This window comes from Neovison vison, chromosome 11 (assembly GCF_020171115.1).
Source record: "Neovison vison isolate M4711 chromosome 11, ASM_NN_V1, whole genome shotgun sequence".
Lineage (NCBI taxonomy): Eukaryota > Metazoa > Chordata > Mammalia > Carnivora > Mustelidae > Neogale > Neogale vison.
The window spans coordinates 139,842,992-139,857,896 of record NC_058101.1 but is presented as its reverse complement, the minus strand read 5'-3'; the positions used below and the strand labels follow the sequence as shown (position 1 = coordinate 139,857,896).

Here is a 14,905-nt window from a genome sequence, read left to right as displayed (position 1 = left end):
AGATCCTGCGCCCCCAGGGTCTTTAACTTGGAACCTGCACTGCCAGCATCCAAGGGGGAATTTATTCAGCTTCTGCACCCAGACTGAGGCTTCTGAGACGGAGATCAGGAAGTGTTCCAGGGTGCACCTTGACTGCACCAGAGTTGATACATCCAGCTACATCTGTTCAGTCTTCTCCCACCAAAATGACTAGGAGGAGGAATGCCCAACAGAAGAAAAATACAGAGGATGGACCTTCCGCAACAGAGCTAACGGCTATCAACATAGACAATATGTCGGAAAGAGAATTCAGGCTAACAATTATCCAGGCAATAGCTAGGTTGGAGAAAGCCATGGATGACCAAACAGAATTGATTAGAGCCGAACTGAAAGCGACCAGACAGGATGTTCACAATGTTAGGGCGGAGCTTAAAGCTACCAGGGAGGAGGTCCACAATGCTCTCAATGAGTTCCAATCCAATCTAAACTCTCTCAAAGCTAGGGTAACTGAGACAGAAGATAGAATTAGTGATCTGGAAGACAAACAGATAGAGAGAAAGGATCAGGAGGAAGCCTGGAACAAACAGCTTAGATCCCACGAAAGCAGAATTAGGGAAATAAGTGATGCCATGAAGCGTTCCAACGTCAGAATTATTGGAATTCCTGAAGGGGAGGAGAAAGAAAGAAGTCTAGAAGATGTCGTGGAACAAGTCCTTCATGAAAACTTTCCGCATCTCGCGAATGAAACCAGCGTTCATGTACTAGAGGCTGAACGGTCTCCACCCAAGATTATACACTCCAAAAAAACATCACGACACCTGATAGTCAAATTGAGAAATTATAATTGTAGGTATAATCTCTTGAAAGCTGCCAGGGCAAAGAGGCTCCTTACTTACAGAGGGAAGCCCATCAGAATAACGTCAGACCTGTCCACAGAGACCTGGCAAGCCAGAAGAGGCTGGCAAGATATATTCAGGGCACTAAATGAGAAGAACATGCAGCCAAGAATACTTTATCCAGCAAGACTGACATTCAAAATGGATGGAGAGATAAAGAGTTTCCAAGACCGGCAAGACTTAAAAGACTATGCAACCACCAAGCCGATACTGCAGGAAATATTAAGGGGGGTTCTATAAAAGAGGAAAAATCCCAAGAATAGCATTGAACAGAAATATAGAGACAGTCTACAGAAAGAAAGACTTCAAAGGTAACTCGATGTCAATAAAAACGTATCTATCAATAATCACTCTCAATGTGAATGGCCTCAATGCACCCATAAAACGGCACAGGGTTGCAGATTGGATAAAACGACAGGACCCATCCATATGCTGTCTACAAGAGACCCATTTTGAACCTAAAGATACACGCAGACTGAAAGTGAAGGGGTGGAGAAGCATCTTTCATGCCAATGGGACTCAAAAGAAGGCTGGGGTAGCGATTCTCATATCAGATAAATTAGACTTCAAACTAAAGACTGTAGTCAGAGATACAGAAGGACACTACATAATCCTTAAAGGGACTATCCACCAAGATGATCTAACAATTGTAAATATCTATGCTCCCAATATGGGAGCAGCCAATTACTTAAGAAAACTGTTAATCAAGATAAAGAGTCATATTGATATGAATACACTAATCGTAGGCGATCTTAACACGCCTCTTTCAGAATTAGACAGATCATCGAAGCAGAAAATCAATAAAGAAACAAGAGCATTGAACGACACATTGGACCAGATGGACCTCATAGATATATACAGAACATTCCACCCTAAAACAGCAGAATACTCATTCTTCTCAAGTGCACACGGAACCTTCTCCAGAATAGACCACATACTGGGTCACAAATCAGGACTCAGCCGATACCAAAAGACTGAGATTATTCCCTGCATATTCTCAGATCACAATGCTTTGAAACTGGAGCTCAATCACAAGGAAAAGTTCCGAAGGAACTCAAACACCTGGAAGCTAAAGACCACCTTGCTTAAGAATGCTTGGATCAACCAGGAGATCAAAGAAGAACTGAAACAATTCATGGAAACCAATGAGAATGAAGACACTTCGGTCCAAAACCTATGGGATACAGCAAAGGCGGTCCTAAGGGGAAAATATATAGCCATCCAAGCCTTGCTCAAAAAAATTGAAAAATCCAGAACACACCAGCTGTCTCTACACCTTAAAGAACTGGAGGATCAACAACAAATCAAACCAACTCCACACATAAGAAGGGAAATCATCAAGATTAGAGCTGAGATCAATGAGGGAGAAACCAGAGATACAGTAGAACGTATCAATGAAACTAGAAGCTGGTTTTTTGAAAGAATCAATAAGATCGATAAGCCACTGGCTACACTAATCCAAAAGAAAAGAGAGAAATCCCAAATTCATAAAATTATGAATGAAAGGGGAGAGATCACAACTAACACCAAGGAAGTAGAAACAATCATCAGAAGTTACTACGAACAGTTATATGCCAATAAGCTTAGCAACCTTGATGAAATGGATGCATTCCTGGAAAAATATAAACTACTAAAATTGAACCAGGAAGAAATCGACAACCTGAATAGACCGATATCTAATAACGAGATTGAAGCAGTGATCAAAAATCTCCCAAAAAACAAGAGCCCAGGACCTGACGGATTCCCTGGGGAATTCTACCAAACCTTCCAAGAAGAAATAACACCTATTCTCCTGAAGCTGTTTCAAAAAATTGAAGCAGAAGGAAAACTTCCAGACTCTTTCTATGAAGCCAGCATTACCCTGATCCCCAAACCAGGCAAGGACCATACCAAAAAGGAGAATTTCAGACCAATATCACTGATGAATATGGATGCTAAGATTCTCAACAAGATCCTAGCCAACAGGATCCAACAACACATTAAAAAGATTATCCACCATGATCAGGTGGGATTCATCCCTGGGCTACAAGGATGGTTCAACATTCGTAAATCAATCAATGTGATACAACAAATTAATAGGAGAAGAGAGAAGAACCACATGGTCCTCTCAATTGATGCAGAAAAAGCATTTGACAAAATCCAACATCCGTTCCTGATTAAAACGCTTCAAAGTATAGGGATAGAGGGAACATTCCTGAACCTCATCAAATCTATCTATGAAAGACCCACAGCAAATATCATCCTCAATGGGAAAAAGCTTGCAGCCTTCCCGTTGAGATCAGGAACAAGACAAGGATGCCCACTTTCACCACTCTTGTTCAACATAGTATTAGAAGTCCTAGCAACAGCAATCAGACAACAGAGAGAAATAAAAGGTATCCAAATTGGTAATGAAGAAGTCAAACTCTCTCTCTTCGCAGATGACATGATTCTTTATATGGAAAACCCAAAAGACTCCACCCCCAAACTACTAGAACTCATACAGCAATTCAGCAGCGTGGCAGGATACAAAGTCAATGTGCAGAAATCAGTGGCTTTCTTATACACTAACAAGGAAAATACAGAAAGGGAAATTAGAGAATCGATTCCATTTACTATAGCACCAAGAACCATAAGATACCTGGGAATAAACCTAACTAAAGAGGTAAAGGATCTATACTTGAGGAACTATAGAACACTCATGAAAGAAATTGAAGAAGACACAAAAAGATGGAAGACCATTCCATGCTCTTGGATCGGAAGAATAAACATCGTTAAAATGTCTATACTGCCTAGAGCAATCTATACTTTTAATGCCATTCCGATCAAAATTCCACCGGCATTCTTCAAAGAGCTGGAGCAAATAATCCAAAAATTTGTATGGAATCAGAAGAGACCCCGAATCGCTAAGGAAACGTTGAAAAACAAAAATAAAGCTGGCGGCATCACCTTACCTGATTTCAAGCTTTATTACAAAGCTGTGATCACCAAGACAGCATGGTACTGGCATAAAAACAGACACATAGACCAGTGGAACAGAGTAGAGAGCCCTGATATGGACCCTCAACTCTATGGTCAATTAATCTTCGACAAAACAGGAAAAAATATACAGTGGAAAAAAGACAGTCTCTTCAATAAATGGTGCTGGGAAAACTGGACAGCTATATGTAGAAGAATGAAACTCGACCATTCTCTTACACCGTACACAAAGATCAACTCAAAATGGATAAAAGACCTCAACGTGAGACAGGAATCTATCAGAATCTTAGAGGAGAACATAGGCAGTAATCTCTTCGATATCAGCCACAGCAACTTCTTTCAAGATACGTCTCCAAAGGCAAAGGAAACAAAAGCGAAAATAGACTTCTGGGACTTCATCAAAATCAAAAGCTTCTGCACAGCAAAGGAAACAGTCAAAAAAACAAAGAGGCAACCCACGGAATGGGAGAAGATATTTGCAAATGACAGTACAGACAAAAGGTTGATATCCAGGATCTATAATGAACTCCTCAAACTCAACCCACACGAAACAGACAAACACATCAAAAAATGGGCAGAAGATATGAACACTTCTCCAATCAAGACATACAAATGGCTATCAGACACATGAAAAAATGCTCATCATCATTAGCCCTCAGGGAGATTCAAATTAAAACCACATTGAGATATCACCTTACACCAGTTAGAATGGCCAAAATTAACAAAACAGGAAACAACATGTGTTGGAGAGGATGTGGAGAAAGGGGAACCCTCTTACACTGTTGGTGGGAATGCAAGTTGGTGCAGCCTCTTTGGAGAACAGTGTGGAGATTCCTCAAGAAATTAAAAATAGAGCTTCCCTACGACCCTGCAATTGCACTCCTGGGTATTTACCCCAAAGATACAGATGTCGTGAAAAGAAGGGCCATTTGTACCCCAATGTTTATAGCAGCAATGACCACAGTCGCCAAACTATGGAAAGAACCAAGATGCCCTTCAACGGATGAATGGATAAGGAAGATGTGGTCCATATACACTATGGAGTATTATGCCTCCATCAGAAAGGACGAATATCCAACTTTTGTAGCAACATGGACGGGACTGGAAGAGATTATGCTGAGTGAAATCAGTCAAGCAGAGAGAGTCAATTATCATATGGTTTCACTCATTTGTGGAGCATAACCAATAGCATGGAGGACAAGGGGCGTTAGAGAGTAGTAGGGAATTTGGGTAAATTGGAAGGGGAGGTGAACCATGAGAGACTATGGACTCTGAAAAACAGTCTGAGGGGTTTGAAGTGGCGGGGGGGTGGGAGGTTGGGGTACCAGGTGGTGGGTATTATAGAGGGCACAGCTTGCATGGAGCACTGGGTGTGGTGAAAAAATAATGAATACTGTTTTTCTGAAAATAAATAAATTGGGGAAAAAAAAAATTTTGGACAGGTATACAGATATGTGTATATATTATATATGTATATAAAAAAAAAAAACTGGAGAAAACACCTCTATCCAGCAATAGGGAAAATTAGGTAAATAAATATGGAATATCAGTACACTATAATACCAGGTTATTGATTTGTTGATTTGGAAAGATGTTTAATACATTATGTGAAGAGGTCAAAAAAAGAGTAACATGGGGTGATTCCATTTTCATACGATCTATAAAATACTTATCTTTGGATCACAAAATTAAGAATAATTTTTTCTCTTCACATTATTTTCCCTCTAAAATAATTGTAGCAATAGTTTTGACCTCACAGATCTCCTGCAAGGTTTCAGGGTCCCCAGACCATTCTTTGATAACTGCTATTTAGTTAATGGTTTCAGACCTATATATCAGAACCTCATGAGTTATTGGTTAAAAGTACTTTACCTTGAACTCTGCAGGTCTTACTTCTAGAGATGCCACCTCAGTACATCTAGAGTAGGACTCAGGAATATCTTTTTAAAATACATGTTATGAGTATCTAAATGTAGCTCAGGGCACCTAGGTGGCTCGGTGGGTTGAGCCTCTGCCTTTGGCTCAGGTCATGATCCCAGGTTCCTGGGATCGAGCCCTGAGTCGGGCTCTCTGCTCAGCAGGGAGCCTGCTTCCCTTCCTCTCTCTATGCCTGCCTCTCTGCCTACTTGTGATCTCTGTCAAATAAATAAATAAAATCTTATTAAATAAATAAATGTAGCCCCAAATTATACTTCTATAATTTTAATTAAGTTTAAGTGAACATTTGAAATGAGTAAACATTCATCTATTGAATGCTTACCTTGTGCAAACCCAAATACAATGTAAAACATTTGGTACATAGTGAAAGAATAAATGGGGCCAGTACATGGGTCAACTTGTTAAATAATCTTTTTTCCTTTTGCCTGTTGCCCCACATTTTCTGCTACCCTACCTTGCTGTCTTGGGTAATATGAATTTATTACTGTAGAAAATGATTTTTCAAACATAAGTTTGAGTACTTTTTTTTTAAAGATTTTATTTATTTATTTGACAGAGAGAGAAATCATGAGTAGGGTGGGGGGAGCAGGCTCCCTGCTAAGCAGAGAGCCTGATGTGGGGCTCCATCCCAGGACCCCGGGATTGTGACCGGAGCCAGACAGAGGCTTAACCCACTGAGCCACCCAGGTGCCCCTGAATACTTTTTTTAAAACTTAATTTTCTTGATTATTTTTGTTTTGTAAAATTCCATTGATTATAATAAAGTTATTAGTAATATGCACTCATAATTTTTTAAATTAACATATAATGTATTATTGGTTTCAGAGGTAGAGGTCAGTGATTCATCAGTCTTACAGAACACCCAGTGCTCATTACATCACATGCCCTCCTTAATGTCCATCACCCAGTTACCCCATCCCTCAGTCCCCCTCCCCTCCAGCAGCCCTCAGTTTGTTTGCCATGATGAAGAGTCTCTTGTGGTTCATCTCCCACTCTGGTTTCATCTTATTTCATTTTTTCTTCTCTTTCCCTATGATCCTCTCTTTTGTTTCTTAAACTACACATTAGTGAGATTATGTGATAATTGTCTTTCTCTGATTGACTTATTTTCTTAGCATAATACCCTCTGGTTCCAGGGGCACCTGGGTGGCCCAGTCAGTTAAGTGTCTGCCTTTGGATGGGACGCCTGGGTGGCTCAGTTGGTTGGACGACTGCCTTCGGCTCAGGTCATGATCCCGGAGTCCTGGGATGGAGCCCCGCATCAGGCGCCCAGCTCCATGGGGAGTCTGCTTCTCCCTCTGACCTCCTCGCTCATGCTCTTTCTCACTGTCTCTCTCTCAAATAAATTAAAAAAAAAAAAAAAAAAAAAAAGTGTCTGCCTTTGGCTTAGGTCATGATCCCAGAGTCCTGGGATCAAGCCCCATGTTGCTCAGCAGGGAGTCTGCTTCTCCCTCCCCCTGCTTGTGTGCGCTTTCTCTCCCCCCCTCTCACTCTATCTCTTTCTCCCTCTCAAATAAATTAATAAAATCTTTTTTTTTTTTTGAAGCCTCTAGTTCCATCCATCTCATTGGAAATGGCAAGATTTCATTTTTTGATGGCCACATACTATTCCATTGTTTGTATGTACGTGTGTGTGTGTGTGTGTACACCACATCTTCTTTATCCATTCATCTATCGATGAACATCTGGGTTCTTTCTGTAGTTTGGCTATTGCAGACATTGCTGCTATAAACATTGGGGTGCAGGTGCCTCTTTGTTTTCACTACATTTGCATCTTTGAGGTAAATACCCAGTAGTGCAATTGCTGAATCATAGGTTAGTTCTATTTTCAACTTTTTGAGGAACCTCCATACTGTTTTCCAGAGTGGCTGCACCAGCTTGCATTCCCACCAGCAGTATAGGAGGGTTCCTTTTCTCCCCTCATTCTCATCATTTCCTGACTTGTTAATTTTAACCATTCTGACTGCTGTGAGATATCTCATTGTGGTTTTGATTTGTATTTCCCTGATGCCGAGTGATATGGAGCATATTTTCATGTGTCTGTTGGTCATTTTTTAAAAAGATTTTATTTATTTATTTGACAGAGAGAGATCACAAGTAAGCAGAGAGGCAGTGAGAGAGAGAGGAGGAAGCAGGCTCCCCACTGAGCAGAGAACCCAGTGTGGGGCTCGATCCCAAGACCCTGAGATCGTGACCTGAGCCGAAGGCAGAGGCTTTAACCCACTGAGCCACGCGGTGCCCCTGGTCATTTATTTTAAAGATTTTATTTATTGGGGCGCCTGGATGGCTCAGTGGGTTGGAGCCTCTGCCTTCGGCTCGGGTCGTGGTCCCAGGATCCTGGGATCGAGCCCCGCGTCGGGCTCTCTGCTCAGCGGGAAGCCTGCTTCCTCCTCTCTCTGCCTGCCTCTCTGCCTACTTGTGATCTCTGTCAAATAAATGAATAAAATCTTTAAAAAAAAAAAGATTTTATTTATTTATTTGACAGATCACAAGTAGGCAGAGAGGCAGGCAGAGGGTGGTGGGGACACAGGCTCCCTGCTGAGCAGAGAGTCTGATGTGGGGCTCGATCCCAGGACCCTGAGATCATGACCTGAGTCGAAGACAGAGACTTAACCCACTGAGAAACCCAGGTACCCCACTGTGGGTCATTTTTATGTCCTCTTTGGAGAAATGTCTATTCATGTCTTCTGCCTATTTCTTAATTGGATTATTTGTTCTTTGGATGTTGAGTTTGATAAGTTCTTTATGGATTTTGGATACTAGCCCTTTATCTGATGTGTCGTTTGCAAATACCTTCTCCCATTCTGTCCGTTGTCTTTTGGTTTTGTTGACTGCTTCTTTTGCTTTTGCTAGTGACCATTCACTTGTTCTCTATACTTAGGGATTTGGGTTTTTGCGGTTTGTCCTTTTTTTTTTAACCCTTTTGTTCATTTTTGTTTCTTAAATTCCATATATGAATGAAATCACAGGGTATTTGTCTTTCTCTATTACTTCACTTAGCATTATACTCTCTAGATCATCCATGTTGTTGGCAAGGATTTCATTCTTTTTGGGGGGGCTGAATAATATTCCATGGTGTATATGTACCACATTTTTTTTAGATAAAAGAATCCATTTTTCTATTGATAGACACTTTGACCACTTCCATAATCTGGCTATTGTAAATAATGCTGCAGTAAACATAGGGGTGCATATATCCCTTCAAACTAGTGTTCTTTGGGTAAATACCCAGTAGTGTGATTACTAGATCATTTGGTAATTCTGTTTTTAGTTTTTAGGTTTTTTTTTTAAAGATTTTTTATTTATTCAACAGAGAGAGAGAGAGAGATCACAAATAGGAAGAGAAGCAGGCAGACAGAGAGGAGGAAGCAGGCTCCCCGCTGTGTAGAGAGCCCGATGCAGGGCTCTATTCCAGGACCCTGAGATCATGACCTGAGCCGAAGGCAGAGGCTTAACCCATTGAACCACCGAGGCGCCCCTGTTTTTAGTTTTTTGAAGACGCTTCATGCTGCTTTCCACAGTGGCTGCACCAGTGTGCATTCTCCCAAATAGTGCATGAGGGTTCCTGTTTATCCACATCCCCACCAACATTGGTTGTTTCTTGTGTTGTTGATTTTAGCCATTCTGATTGGTATGAGGTGGTATCTCATTGTAGGTATGTATGTATGTATGTATGTATGTATGTAATCTCTCTACCCAGGATGGGGCTCAAACTCACAACTCCAGATCAAGAGTCACATGCCCTTCTGACTGAGCCAGGCAGGTACCCATCGTAGTTTTTGGTTTGCATTTCCTTGATGAATGATGCTGAGCATCTTTTCATTTGTCTGTTGACCATCTGTGTGTCTTCTTTTGAGAAAAGTCTGTTCATGTCTTCTCCTTATTTTTTAATTGGATTGTGATTTGGGTGTTGAGTTGTAGAAGTTCTTTCTATTTTAGGTACCAGCCCTTTATCAGATAGATTATTTGCAAATGCCTTCTCTCATTCAATAAGTTGTCTTTTAGTTTTGTTGGTTGTTTCCTGTGCTGAAGCTTTTCATTTTGATGTAGTCCCAGTAGTTCATTTTTGCTTTTCTCCCCCTTGCCTCAGGAGACCTTTTTGGAAAGCTCTTGTTATAGCCGATGTCAGGAAAGTTATTACCTGTGCTCTTTTCTAGGAATTTTATGGTTTGAGGTCTCACATTTAGGTCCATAAGCCATTTTGAGTTTATTTTTGTGTTTGATATAAGGAAGTGGTCCCATTAGCTTCATTCTTTGCATATAGCTGTTCAGTTTTCCCAGCACCATTTGTTGAAGGACTTTTTCCCACTGCATATTCTTGCCTTCTTTGTTGAAGATCTAATTGACCATACATTTTTGGGTCTATTTCTGGGCTTTCTATTCTGTTCCACTGATCTGTGTCTATTCTTATGCCAGTACCATACTATTTTGATTACTAGTTTAGTATAAATTAAAATCTGTAATTGTCATAACCTCCAGCTTTCTTTTTCTTTTTCAAGTCTCCTTTGGCTATCTGTGGTCATTTGTGCTTCTGTATTTTAGGATTGTTCTAGTTCTGTGAAAAATGCTCTTGGTATTTAGATAGGGATTGCATTAAATCTGTAGATTGCTTTGGGTAGTATGGACAGTTTAACAGTATTTTTCCAGTCCATGAGCATGGGCTGTCCTTCCATTTGTTTGCATCATCTTCAATATCTGTGGAAAAAAATTGATAAAATGAAAAATTTCACTATTTGTAAGATCTGCATAACTTACTGAGCCAATAATTTCCAAATGACCACTGAAGGATTCATTCAAGTTTCAAAGTATATCCCAGCAGATTTAATGTAACAGAGTATAAAATGTTCATGGTGGTTGTTTCAGCTTGCATATTTCAACTTTAAGCATCACAAAGTGGAGTAGTATTGGAGATTAGGCTTGACGCCAAGAGAGCAAAGCTTAATAAACTGATACAGAAATAGTCATAATAATGCAATAATTACAGGAAGACAGCCACTAAGTGCTTTAAATAGTGGGAAGTCTTCATAGAGAGAATATTTTACCTAGACCTTGACAAATGTATAAGAACTTACTACAAAGAATGGGAAGAAGGGTGTTCTAGGCAAGGGAATAGTATGTGCAGGGAAATATGAAAACAAGTGGCACAGAGTACTTGAAGGTCTGCCTAGATGCACCCAGACAGGGTGAAGAAGACTATAAAGATTGATTCACCTAGGCCTGACATGATTAGTTTGCTTTTTATGGTTAATGTAAATACATTCTCTTGATATGTAGCTGGTCAAGATTGAAGGTAACGTTAGGTGTAATATATGTACTGTAGACAATGATTTTGTAACGATTTATATAATGAAGACAATGATTTTGGTGGTCTTGGCTTCCGTGTATTTTAATCTACTCATACTAAGTCTATGAATTGCATAAGATGATTACCCTGTGTGCCTCAGTTCCCTTATTTGTAAAATGAGGATTCGAGTAGCACCCACTCTAAATGTTTAATCTCATTACAGTGCCCACCCTATAGCAAACTATCAAATGCTAGTAGCGAATAGAGGCAAGTTTCCTCCTGGGAGTATAGAAGTGGATATAGAGGAAGGGGATTAGGTCTGTGTCCAATGGAGTGCTGCTTCCAACTCTCCGTTTTACACTTGACCTTCTGCTCTGCTGGAAAAGTCTTATTAACCTGCTTGTAATAAAACAAGAAGTTATTTCTGTAACTGGCATTAATGTATTGTACTATTCACGTACTTGAAAATTATTTCAGGGGTCCCTCAGTTGGTTAAGCATCCAAGTCTTGATTACGGTTGGGTCATGATCTCAGTGTCATAAGATGAGCCCCGCGACAACCTCTGCATTGGGCATGAAACCTGCTCACGATTCTCTTTCTCCCTCTGCCCCTCCTCATCCTCTCCCTCTGCCCCTGCTCGCTTTCTCTGTCTAAAAAAATAAATAAATAAAATTATTTTGGATTGTGCTTATGTATAAGCTTTTAAAATAGCTTCGATTTCCCTTGACAGTTTCTAAATTTATCTTAACACAAATTTGTAGATAACATTTGAAAAAAATCTGCTGATCTTAAGTATTTTAAGTATGCTCTGGCTCTTTTAAACTCCTTTTTGTTATCTGCATACTATTTTTCTCTGTTATGCCACACTTCTCCAAAGCAGTATGCCATATGTTAATGTCCAGTGATATGATTTAAAATTGGTCTGAATCTCAGCTTTTAAAATACCTTTTATGTCTTAATTGTAGACATTACAGAGAGAATGCAGACTTGAATCATTATGTTTGCTGTTTCTGTGACTGGTAGTTTTTTTTATTGATAATTGCTTTTCTCTTGTTTGAAGAAGTCTGTTAAGGGTTCTGAGACAACTGCTGGTAATTATTCTGCAGTCTTTCTCTTGCATGGAATTTGATGTCTATAATATACTCCCTTAATGTCCCAAAGTCTGTGTCCTTAGTACAGGGGCCTACATAATAATGAGGGCTTTTACTTCTTTTTCAGATTATTTCTGATGAAAAAGCTTAAGGAAGTAACAGATAAAAAGAAAACTAGTCTCTTGAAAAACATAGATGAAAAACTCACAGAAGCAGCCAGAGAACTTGGGTACTCACTGGAACAGAGAACCATGAAGATGAAACAGAGAGATAAGAAAGTACGGTTTAAATCTGTTAGTCTCAGACTGTTTTGCTACTCAGTAGGATTTTTTTCTGTCTTGATTCCTTCCCACCTACACCTTATCCTTATGTCACCCCTCGGGGGCTCGCTCCAGGGCTGTCCATCCCCTGGATTGCTAGAAGGGTGGCACCGGGGCACGGCTTGGGTGACCCTCATCAGTTGTTAGACAGACCGAGGCACAAGCAGATGGTTCTGCTCGGGTTGCTAGCTCATGCCAGGACTTCCCACTCTCTTCATCTTGTTTTACCAGTTACACATTTCATAGAACTGAGTGAAAGCAGCTTTGTGCATAGTATTTACCTGCATTTCTTCTTTAATAGCTAAGGATCGTTGATTTCGCTCAAGGTGTTTTGGGAGAGTAGTTTTGTGAAGGTATGCCTTAGAGTGGTTCAGTTAAGGGCTTTGAAGGTAGTTTCCTTTCGGAGGACAATGTGTGTTGAGATTTGCTTATTTTCTGCAGCAAATGTGTGTCTAAGCAGTCCTGTCTCCTTTTCCCATATTGATTCTATTACCATTTCCTTTTGCATCTCTCCTCACACTTGCATTGTGAGTGGAGAGTTTTGTAAACAGGAAAGACTTCTGGGTCTTGGATCCTTTTGGTTTTTCACTTAAAGTTTTGAGAAGAAGTTAACAGACAACATAGAAGAATTCTGCTTTGGGGTAAATGAGAATTCTATAGGATTTTGTTCTTATAACCTCTGATGAGGAAAGAGATTTCTCACGGGGGAATGAGGGCACTCCAGTTTCACACCATTATCTGCTATGACAGGTTCATCTGAAAGTTCTAGGCCAAATTAAGTATTGGTTATTCCTGGATAAACTAACACTGGTAACTAAGTAGTTTAGTGAATTTGGTTATTGAAAATCCTACTTCAGCAGCAGGCATGATAGTCACATAAGTCATAGTCACTAAACTGCAGTCTCGGCAAGTGTTCCTTTAATCTTAGAGGCCAGAAATAATTTCTAAAACTGCATTTGAACGAAAGCCACTGCAGTGGGACATTTTTAAATTACTTAAAGATGTTATGTTGCCATTTACTTTCCTAGTTTCCATAGGGAGCCTCTCCCACCTAATGAGCATTTCTTGCCTTATACTTATGTATTCCTAACTTATCTTGACTAAAAACTGTCCTTATGTAGACAAAATAGCTGATAGAAAATTCTTTCATCAGAACCTTATTTTTTACCATCAATTATAATTTATTTCAGATGAGATTTCCTTAATCCTTCCCCATAATTATAAGATGACATTGGAGTTTAAATTTCATAGGTATATTTGTCCTGGCTCCCTTCCCCATGCGTTTTTTTTGTTGTTGTTGTTGTTGTTTTTTAAGTATATATTTTTTCTGTCCACAAAATTAACTGGTAGGAACATAAAGGGAGGAAAAAAGAACTTAAAAGACAACCATGATCTTATCCTCCCAAAGACAATTAGTTGCTGATTTTGCTTTTTCTTCCTTTTCCATTAAAAAGGAAGTTTGTTCTTATATTGTCAGATATTCATTTAATTCATATTTTTCTAGTTCTGAAAAATTCAGTTCCATTCATATATGTGAATTAGTGACTTTGTTCTTATGTAGGATAGTAGTATATCCATTCTAGTATAATAGTGCACTATATAATACCTGAGAAACAATTGTTTTTATACTGATGATACCTTGTGGTGCTTTGGAATGCCAAACCCTTATGAGTTACCTCATTCAACCTCTACAACAAATCTGCAAACAAAGGAGGAATTATCCTGTGTCATAATCAGTAAATCAAGGTTTACAGAGACTTTGTTCCTTGCTTAAAATCATAAGTGACCCGACACCTAAATTTACATCTTTGATATTTAGCTTTTTTTCCACTCCATCTTACTGATTGGCCAAAAGCTACTTTACCTTTTTTTATACCTAGATTTCATTTTTAAAAATAAAAACTGGTTTAATATTACTATAAAATGAAGGTACATCCTTCCATTGTTCCATCCTTTGGTGCCTCAGAATATTGCCCACCCTTGCACAGGGTGAATTTGTAACCCTTTTCATAATAAAATTAGGATTTTGGTACTTTGCTAATAATTGCTACCTCTTTATGGAAAATTAGTGCAGTTAGTCATCTGTAAAAAATATGAAAATATATACCTCCCATGGTTTTGTTGTGTGTCAGCCTGAGCGGAAGAGAAGATAGGCCAGTAACTATATGGATGTTTGCTTTTTCTGTCATTATCAATACTGTTTTATGACCTGTTTTATGCTTGTGATTATGATTATCATTTTGTATTGCTAAATTAAAGACCACCTCATAAATTTCAGAATGGCTGCAGAGCAGTGTGCTGATGTTCATAGCTTAGGTTGCTTTAAACTTTTCACAAATAAAGACAAATCCTGCCATGTATAACCTTCTATACCTTTCTTTGCACACTTACTTGATTATCTCCTTGGAAGAAATTACCAGATGTAGTATTGCCAGGTCC

General features: G+C 39.4%; 1 protein-coding gene across 2 annotated transcripts in view; it reads left to right on the top strand.

Annotated features, from left to right (window-relative positions):
* LOC122889574 (histone PARylation factor 1) overlaps window positions 1–14,905 on the top strand; it is a 35,920-nt gene that overhangs the window by 11,289 nt on the left and 9,726 nt on the right. For both annotated transcript variants that reach the window (XM_044224840.1, XM_044224839.1), the window contains exon 5: window positions 12,274–12,424. In XM_044224840.1, the coding sequence (XP_044080775.1) occupies window positions 12,274–12,424 (151 nt within the window). The remainder of the gene's footprint in view (window positions 1–12,273; window positions 12,425–14,905) is intronic.